Raw genomic sequence first — 9,567 nt, forward strand, 5'->3', positions numbered from 1 at the left:
CAATAAATATCATTTTTGCTAGAGCTTTATGCCAAATTCTCACCTAAACTTTTCCCAAAACTGCTGTGTTTCTGATATAGGAACAGAAGGCCAAAAGCCCTAATTCACTTTTCGTTGAACCCTGATTAACATATAGACCCTTTAGAAAGTGCCCTGGCTAGGCAGCAAAACTTTGTTAAATAATATATTTATCTTGATCGTATTTGAACTGGGCAATCTGAAATCAGAACTCTTATCAATTTTAAAAAAAAAAAAAAAAAAAGGCACAAATTGGTTTTCTCCTTAGGAGAGCTACACAGAGAACACATCTTAAAGATGTTTTCCAGGGAAGAAACAAAACCACATAGTTGGAAAAATCATCAATTAATGACATGTACATTTGCTGGCTATAAAGATTCTGAGGCATCACCCTTTACACATGAAGAGCTCTTACTTTGCAGGCAGTGTGGATCTGCATGCCAAAAGCCGAGCACTTCTTGTGACACATCAAAAAGTTCAAACAAAACAAAACAAACATTTAATTTTCAAGCCTACCTATGTTAAATATATTCATTTCACTTTTAAAAACTTACCAGTTAGGATACAGAAATAACTACTATTTCTGCATTTGAAGAAAGCTATTTCTTAAAAAAAACCCACAACACATAAATTCACACTATACTACTGGAACCATCAAGTACCAGAAAGGGTGTATTTTATTACTACTTACCACTGAAGAAATTCCAACCACTACTTTAAATGGGTCATAAAAATCATAATTTAAATTGGTTACCATCCTTGAGAGCACTCAAAAAGAGAAAGAGAACTGCAGTTGTATTCACGGGTACCTACTAAATTACTGATGTAGCAAGATGCAAAATGGACAAAGTCTTTAAGCAATTTCTAACAAACTTCACAAGTTAATTTGAAAAATATTCCAATACTCCAATGCACTGACTTAAAAGGTCCATTTAATTAATACAAGAATACATAAAACTAACAAGAGCATATTCTCAAAGGGATCAGGACAGGAAGGAAAAAAAAAAAAAAAAGATATATAAATTTAACTACTTAACCCCATACCTGCGCAATCCTACATCAAGCTGAGCCTCATCACTGATGAGTTCTGCCTCACTCTGGGCAATTCTCATCGCAAGTTCACGATCACGACGTTCCTGTTCAAGAACTGCCTGGTGCTGGGTTTCCTCTTCTCGTTCTCTAGCTAGCTGAGCCTCAATTTCAGCCTGTTGTGTAAAAACACATATAAGCAAATTATTAGAAAAATATGCCAAGTAGTATATTTACAGCTTTTGAAACACGGCAAAATCTACAGAACTGAAAAAGTAACAGCATTAGTATTTAGTTAGGCCCAAAAGAAACAAAACAGCTACAGATTGCACCTTGGTTTACACATAGTTTACATATTGTCCACTTGTATTACCTTTTCAAATTAAAGTGCCAATCAATTATTCCTTATTTTAAAAGGACACAAAGGTTTTTGTTAACTATTATGAAAATTAGACTCGAAAAAATTTATAGAATCATTAATACGCAGATGATACACAACAATATGGTTACTCCTCCATAGCACTAACACAATACTCCCTTCATATTCTGTGCTTTGCGTTATAGGACTTTGCAACAGTGCTGCACATATAGGTCCATGGTTCATTTTGAAAAGGGATCAAGACAAACATTGGAATCCTCTGTGGACCTGATCTGGCTTTGAATTTAAACAAATGGTAAAATTCCAACTTAGTGCAACGCAGAAGCAATCCAGATATATTGCCTCTGCAGAGCAAAACTGTAATTCCAGTTTACCATCATTATTTAACAACGGGTCTTGCACACGCAGTAAGTAAAATGTGACCATCCAAATCATACTTCTGGAAGTTACACATGCCAAATCTTAGCAGTGCCCTTCTTGATGTCCAGAAGTCAACAAAGGAGACAAAGTCACTTCCCACTCATCATCGTGAATTTGCACCACTAAAAGCAGTGCAGTAAGACCAGTGACTTTACCCTATGAATCCCATTTTAGATTAGCTGATAGTAACAACCACCAGAAGGAGAGATAATGAGTAATTAACTGTATGCAGAAGAAAGAGATACCCTACTGCTTTACATATCTGCTTTGTATCCAAACACAGAGTTTCTAAGTAAAAGTGTAAATTACATTCTGCATTGCAGATATCCACATCTCAGAAACAAAGAAACATAAAGACAATCCCTAGAGATGTTCATGGTGCTGGCAGACCAAATTTTTAAACCTTCTGGCGAGAGTCCATCTTGCTTCCTCAGTGGACAAAGTTTAATCCATTTAAACTGTCCCTGAACAGAAACTTATCCTATGAATTTCTCACAAAACACTACACACATCTGCAGTGGTCTCCAAGCAATGATTTAGAGACTAGCCAAATAGCAGCTTACACTTTTTATGTTTAAATTCTGCAAGCTGGTATTATTCTGATACAGGTGACAGACCCAATAATACAGGAGAGATTCATTTTCCATCAAAGTTAGGCTATAATTTCTCTGTTCATTCCAGAGACTTGTTTATCAGCAACAAGGGGTAAGGTGATAGAAGAAAGTGTGCAGAGGCAGGGAGAATAAACAGTGCTAGCTAACTCCAAGGATAACAAGATACAGGAGAAAAATTCTGCTTCTGATTAAACAGGGACAGTGCTTAAAAGAGTCTGTAAACATCGATGACCACTGCCCTGCACTTGCAACAACTGCCCCTACAGAGCAGTTTTTTTCTCTCTGAGACTGCTCTCCCACGTCACTCAGGCAAACTCCAAGACAAGAGGAAAACAAGGGTATAGGGGCCAAACATACCTCAGAGTGAGAGTTTGTGATGGGATCAGTAAGAAGTGTCAGGAATCAAGGGGGAGTGGTGCAGAAGCAGGGTTTGAACTGCATGTATTTATTCTACATGAATGTAGTCAAGGGGGGTACCAAGGACAGTCCTGTGTCCTTCCATTATTACCAATATTCGGAAAGTGTTTACAGTTAAGCTGTGACATGTGACTTCTAGTAAGAGTGCCAAACTTGCCTGACATGCAACATCTGCAAAAACTTCAAAGGCTAAACTAGGATTCCCCAGTGTTGTGTATTTTTAACTTTAAAATAATTTTTTTAATCCTTTGAAAACAAATGCACCTCTAGTCAGAAGACCTGAACTTGCATGTGAACTACAAATAGGTGATCTGTCTTGGGATGCCCTAATCATGCAATGCACTGACTTAAAAGGTCCATTTAATTAATACAAGAATACATAAAACTAACAAGAGCATATTCTCAAAGGGATCAGGACAGGAAGGAAAAAAAAAAAAAAAAGATATATAAATTTAACTACTTAACCCCATACCTGCGCAATCCTACATCAAGCTGAGCCTCATCACTGATGAGTTCTGCCTCACTCTGGGCAATTCTCATCGCAAGTTCACGATCACGACGTTCCTGTTCAAGAACTGCCTGGTGCTGGGTTTCCTCTTCTCGTTCTCTAGCTAGCTGAGCCTCAATTTCAGCCTGTTGTGTAAAAACACATATAAGCAAATTATTAGAAAAATATGCCAAGTAGTATATTTACAGCTTTTGAAACACGGCAAAATCTACAGAACTGAAAAAGTAACAGCATTAGTATTTAGTTAGGCCCAAAAGAAACAAAACAGCTACAGATTGCACCTTGGTTTACACATAGTTTACATATTGTCCACTTGTATTACCTTTTCAAATTAAAGTGCCAATCAATTATTCCTTATTTTAAAAGGACACAAAGGTTTTTGTTAACTATTATGAAAATTAGACTCGAAAAAATTTATAGAATCATTAATACGCAGATGATACACAACAATATGGTTACTCCTCCATAGCACTAACACAATACTCCCTTCATATTCTGTGCTTTGCGTTATAGGACTTTGCAACAGTGCTGCACATATAGGTCCATGGTTCATTTTGAAAAGGGATCAAGACAAACATTGGAATCCTCTGTGGACCTGATCTGGCTTTGAATTTAAACAAATGGTAAAATTCCAACTTAGTGCAACGCAGAAGCAATCCAGATATATTGCCTCTGCAGAGCAAAACTGTAATTCCAGTTTACCATCATTATTTAACAACGGGTCTTGCACACGCAGTAAGTAAAATGTGACCATCCAAATCATACTTCTGGAAGTTACACATGCCAAATCTTAGCAGTGCCCTTCTTGATGTCCAGAAGTCAACAAAGGAGACAAAGTCACTTCCCACTCATCATCGTGAATTTGCACCACTAAAAGCAGTGCAGTAAGACCAGTGACTTTACCCTATGAATCCCATTTTAGATTAGCTGATAGTAACAACCACCAGAAGGAGAGATAATGAGTAATTAACTGTATGCAGAAGAAAGAGATACTTTCTACTACTGCTTTACATATCTGCTTTGTATCCAAACACAGAGTTTCTAAGTAAAAGTGTAAATTACATTCTGCATTGCAGATATCCACATCTCAGAAACAAAGAAACATAAAGACAATCCCTAGAGATGTTCATGGTGCTGGCAGACCAAATTTTTAAACCTTCTGGCGAGAGTCCATCTTGCTTCCTCAGTGGACAAAGTTTAATCCATTTAAACTGTCCCTGAACAGAAACTTATCCTATGAATTTCTCACAAAACACTACACACATCTGCAGTGGTCTCCAAGCAATGATTTAGAGACTAGCCAAATAGCAGCTTACACTTTTTATGTTTAAATTCTGCAAGCTGGTATTATTCTGATACAGGTGACAGACCCAATAATACAGGAGAGATTCATTTTCCATCAAAGTTAGGCTATAATTTCTCTGTTCATTCCAGAGACTTGTTTATCAGCAACAAGGGGTAAGGTGATAGAAGAAAGTGTGCAGAGGCAGGGAGAATAAACAGTGCTAGCTAACTCCAAGGATAACAAGATACAGGAGAAAAATTCTGCTTCTGATTAAACAGGGACAGTGCTTAAAAGAGTCTGTAAACATCGATGACCACTGCCCTGCACTTGCAACAACTGCCCCTACAGAGCAGTTTTTTTCTCTCTGAGACTGCTCTCCCATGTCACTCAGGCAAACTCCAAGACAAGAGGAAAACAAGGGTATAGGGGCCAAACATACCTCAGAGTGAGAGTTTGTGATGGGATCAGTAAGAAGTGTCAGGAATCAAGGGGGAGTGGTGCAGAAGCAGGGTTTGAACTGCATGTATTTATTCTACATGAATGTAGTCAAGGGGGGTACCAAGGACAGTCCTGTGTCCTTCCATTATTACCAATATTCGGAAAGTGTTTACAGTTAAGCTGTGACATGTGACTTCTAGTAAGAGTGCCAAACTTGCCTGACATGCAACATCTGCAAAAACTTCAAAGGCTAAACTAGGATTCCCCAGTGTTGTGTATTTTTAACTTTAAAATAATTTTTTTAATCCTTTGAAAACAAATGCACCTCTAGTCAGAAGACCTGAACTTGCATGTGAACTACAAATAGGTGATCTGTCTTGGGATGCCCTAATCATGATTTTCACCTTACATTTGCTACTAAAGCAACACTGCTGGATGACTTTGAGACACACATTTATAAAATGAAGCCATTAGACTCGGCAGAGAACCTAAGCTGTGAAAAAGATTTTAAAAAAAAAAAAAAAAAACAACTACCCAAAAAACCCACCCAACCCTCACGCAGCTAAAACATTACCTGAATACGCTTTTCTTCTTCTTCCCTCTTTTTCCTCTCTTCCTCTTCCTGTTTTCTCTTTGCCTCAATCTCAGACTTCCTATTACAGAAGAGGAGAGAGAAATAAAAACATGTTAGTATGATGCAAAAGAACATGAGATATGAAAGCATCTTCCATAAAACTGAATGATAATCCAGAAGTCAGTACAGTCCTGATGACAGGACTCTACATATAAAGCCAAGAAATCTTCCAAGTCCATCTGTATTTCCAGCTGCATCACGTACTTTCTTCCGTACTCTATTCTGACTACACTTACCTTATAAATCACTAGGAAAGGGCATGTTTTAACACTGCATAGCGCACCAGGAGTACAATCCAAGCGACTCTCTTTAAGCATAGGAGTAGTAAAAACAAGCTCATTAAAGTGCTTTTCCTATTTTTTTCTCATTCTATAACCAGCAACTTATTCAAGACTCACAGACGTCTTTCCTCTTCTTCCTTCCTTCGTCGTTGTTCTTCCTCTTCACGTCTCTTTCTTTCTTTTTCCATTTCCTCCTGGATGCGCCGTAGCCTCTCTGCTTCCTCCTCTTGTTGTTTCTTCTTTTGCAGTGCACTCAGAAGCTGCTCTGAGCTTCTAACTAGAGCATCATATTCTTTCTGTATCTGTTCCCTAGTCATTATAGTGGTCTGTAAAATGAAACAATAAGAGGGGATTATATTCCTTACTTTTGTACTTCACTTTTTAAAAATGTATATTGAAAAAATATTAAGTGAAATGAGAGCACTGAGCAGTATAATTAAATTATATATATACTTCAGGGTGCAGGAGGAGCTTGAGCACACCCTTCCCTTCCTTCCTAAAATCCTGGGGATCCATTACTCTCCTCTCTCATATAAAGCCATACAAAGTAATCTCCATTTTATCACTGAAATTAAACATGACTTCTCTTTAAAACATGCCTTCAGTTTTTAAACTTTGCAGTGTTAAGCAACAGAAATTAATTCATACCATGCTAAGATGAAAACTAATGACCTCCTATGTGCATTTTGTGTTGTGTTCTTAGCTTCTGTACTTGTTATTTACAGCTCTGCCTTTTATGTCATAGCACTCTGTGTGCTAGCACTCAGAAAAAAATATTGGACCATGTCATGAATAACTTTTTTTAAAAAGGTATTATATTAGCAAATAACAGACTGAAAATATTTAAAATAGCCTTTGCTACATATGTCTTCAAACCTCACTGAGCTATAATTTAATTTCACTTTACAATTCATATTGATGACTGCGATACAGGGCATTTGCTGACCTTTTCTGAGGGTGTATCATGATGATAATCAAATTGTCTTTTATTAGAAAAGAGAACTGTAAGTTGACAGGTTAACTCTACCATCTTTTCAATTGTGATTTTAAATAATGTACTGTATTGAGATTTTTTTTTTAAGAAAGCTATAACATTGCATGAAACAAAAATTCAACACATTTTTCTAACATTAATAAACCCCAGTGTCTGTGTGGTAAGAAATGGCAAACTATAAACCCTGAAGCATAATCAGCAAACCAAATTCTCTTCACTACCAAGTCTGAAAAGAACTTCGTAATTGGAACATAAATCTTTTCACTCTGTGATAAATGCTTGTGTGTTTCAGCCTGGATTAATTTAAAACATTGCTAATATGCATTATTCCAGTAATAAAAGCAACAAGCAAATTATTAACACCACTTGTCTCACAATATTCACATGCATCTTCGCTTTAAATTCTCCAGTGCCAATTTTGAAACATGGATGATAATAATACCAAAGTCTAGATGTATGCACCCAGTTTCAGGATTCATTTCGGTAACATTTACTTACAATTTTAAACAGGATTTACCCAGTGTCTCTGTAAATTAAGACCTCTGTAGTAAAATGCCTTTTCTATTAAGAAAAAATACATTGGCCTTTTACATTAGATTAAGTTTTTGAAAGATTCCAGTAATAAGAAACTACTTCTCTGATTATTATCATACCTTAATTTTGGTCATTGAAGCATCAATAGAACACTCCAGCTCCTTGACCTGCTTGCTTGTCTCTGCCTTCCCCTCCTTCAGAGCACTTACTACTTCATTAAATTTATCAAGTCTCTTCTTCAGGGTGCGCACTTTTATCAGGCCATCAATGCTGTGAAGGTAAAACAGTTTCTTTGTATCTTGAGATGTTTTTACATCTCTATCAACTATCACTAATCACTCACATTAAAGAGGTAGACTGGGGAGACAAGTTATGCCTTCTGATAAAACTCATGCTCTTTTTGAAATTCAAACATTATCATGTGAAATAACTAAGCAATGGTGCCTTTTGCAAACAGTAATTAAAACTGATCAGGAGATTGTGACTCAAAATGGAAAAATGCATTTTTATTTTGAAAATTAATGTGGAGCGTAGGGGATTTTTCAGCAACAAATCATTAATATCCACTAGAGGATTTTGACTGGAGTGGTTAAAGGCAGAGTTGTGCCCTTGTGCTCAAAAAGCAATAATGGGACTGAATCAGATAAAATTGAACTACACAGCAGGGAACCCAGTCATTAGACCTCACAGGGGAGGGGGGAAAAAAAAAAAAAAAAAAAAAAAGAGTTGTCTCCGTAAGAGTCCAGGAAAACTTGGAGCTTTTTAAAGAACCAGTACTGAAGGCCACACACACAAGTCGCAACTCTGCAGAGACAGTCTCCCTAGAAAGAAATCACTGAACTGGGATTCACGAAAACATCACACAAAAAGCAGAAACTAAATCAAATCATTAAAGACGAGTACGGAACAGCTTAAAAATACAGGGACATGGTCAGAAATGCCAAGGTACAAAATGAAACATAACTATCAAAGGATGTAACAGAAAACATTTCGTAAGAACCCCACTACTAAAGAACAGAGAGTTGGATCTCTGTCAAAGAACAAAAAGGTGTCAGCAGAGCTTAATGATCGAAGTGTTTTTTCCATCAGTATTCCATGCCGTAAGATTAAAGCTAATGGAATTACTTAATTTCAAGAGGAGACAAGACAGACAGAACACACAATTATTTTTAAGATAAAAAAGAAGGGGCCTATAAAGGATAGTGTGAATGGGTAAAGGAAAAAAATTAATAAGCTCAAATTTCATTTAGAGAGACTTATCTAAGGATTTTGAATAACTAGGCTATCACTGAAGGATTTTATGAACAAAGAGCTAAACAAATATCTCTTAGGAAAGGTTCGGATTTAGTCTATTCATCCTTGGGAAAGACAGGAGGAATATGACACCTCTCAAAGTCTCTTTCAGTCATACTTAGCATCATTCTGTGACTTCAGATATATTTAGTTAAGCATAGTAAATCTCCTCTTTACATTCACAAGAAAATATTATTAAAAATCCATTTTCTTCAACCAAGGAATGTCCTCTTACCGTGGTTTGTGCTTTCTCTTGCAAAGCCACATGCGAATAGTCTTTTGTATTTTAATGCAGGCACTGGCTCGGTATTTTATCTTATTTTTCACTGTAAGCACACAGAAGATACTGAGTCTCAATGGTTTATACAATTTAACACAACTCCTATATTACTCACATGCTTGATGGCTCAAAACTGTATGTAGATTACACGTGCTTGAGAGCTAGGTCTATACTGGAACCACAACACTTAAGACACAGCAGAGAACAGAATTCACAATCCTGAGCCAGGCATAGAGGCTCCCACCCAAAACAAACAAAGAATTAAGTGCATGCACACTCACAATACTGCCACACTGTCAATAGTGATAGGCACATATTTGCTGATCAGCAGTAATTGCTGCAGTGGAGATGTTTGCCTCGTAATTCACATCAGTGCTTTCAAATACGCAGCTTCTGTCCAGAGATGACAACCTCTGTACAGGCACTTCCCAGAAATAAATGAC

General features: G+C 36.9%; 1 protein-coding gene across 1 annotated transcript in view; it reads right to left on the minus strand.

The window, feature by feature from the left end:
* MYO6 (myosin VI) overlaps window positions 1-9,567 on the minus strand; it is an 82,676-nt gene that overhangs the window by 15,512 nt on the left and 57,597 nt on the right. Inside the window, exons 24-28 of the mRNA XM_035901498.1 lie at window positions 9,080-9,170; window positions 7,671-7,821; window positions 6,141-6,349; window positions 5,683-5,761; window positions 3,350-3,510 (exon numbers count right to left, since the gene is read on the minus strand). Coding sequence (XP_035757391.1) covers window positions 3,350-3,510; window positions 5,683-5,761; window positions 6,141-6,349; window positions 7,671-7,821; window positions 9,080-9,170 — 691 coding nt within the window. The remainder of the gene's footprint in view (window positions 1-3,349; window positions 3,511-5,682; window positions 5,762-6,140; window positions 6,350-7,670; window positions 7,822-9,079; window positions 9,171-9,567) is intronic.

Source organism: Egretta garzetta, unplaced genomic scaffold, assembly GCF_000687185.1.
Source record: "Egretta garzetta isolate BGI_Z169 unplaced genomic scaffold, ASM68718v1 scaffold9, whole genome shotgun sequence".
Lineage (NCBI taxonomy): Eukaryota > Metazoa > Chordata > Aves > Pelecaniformes > Ardeidae > Egretta > Egretta garzetta.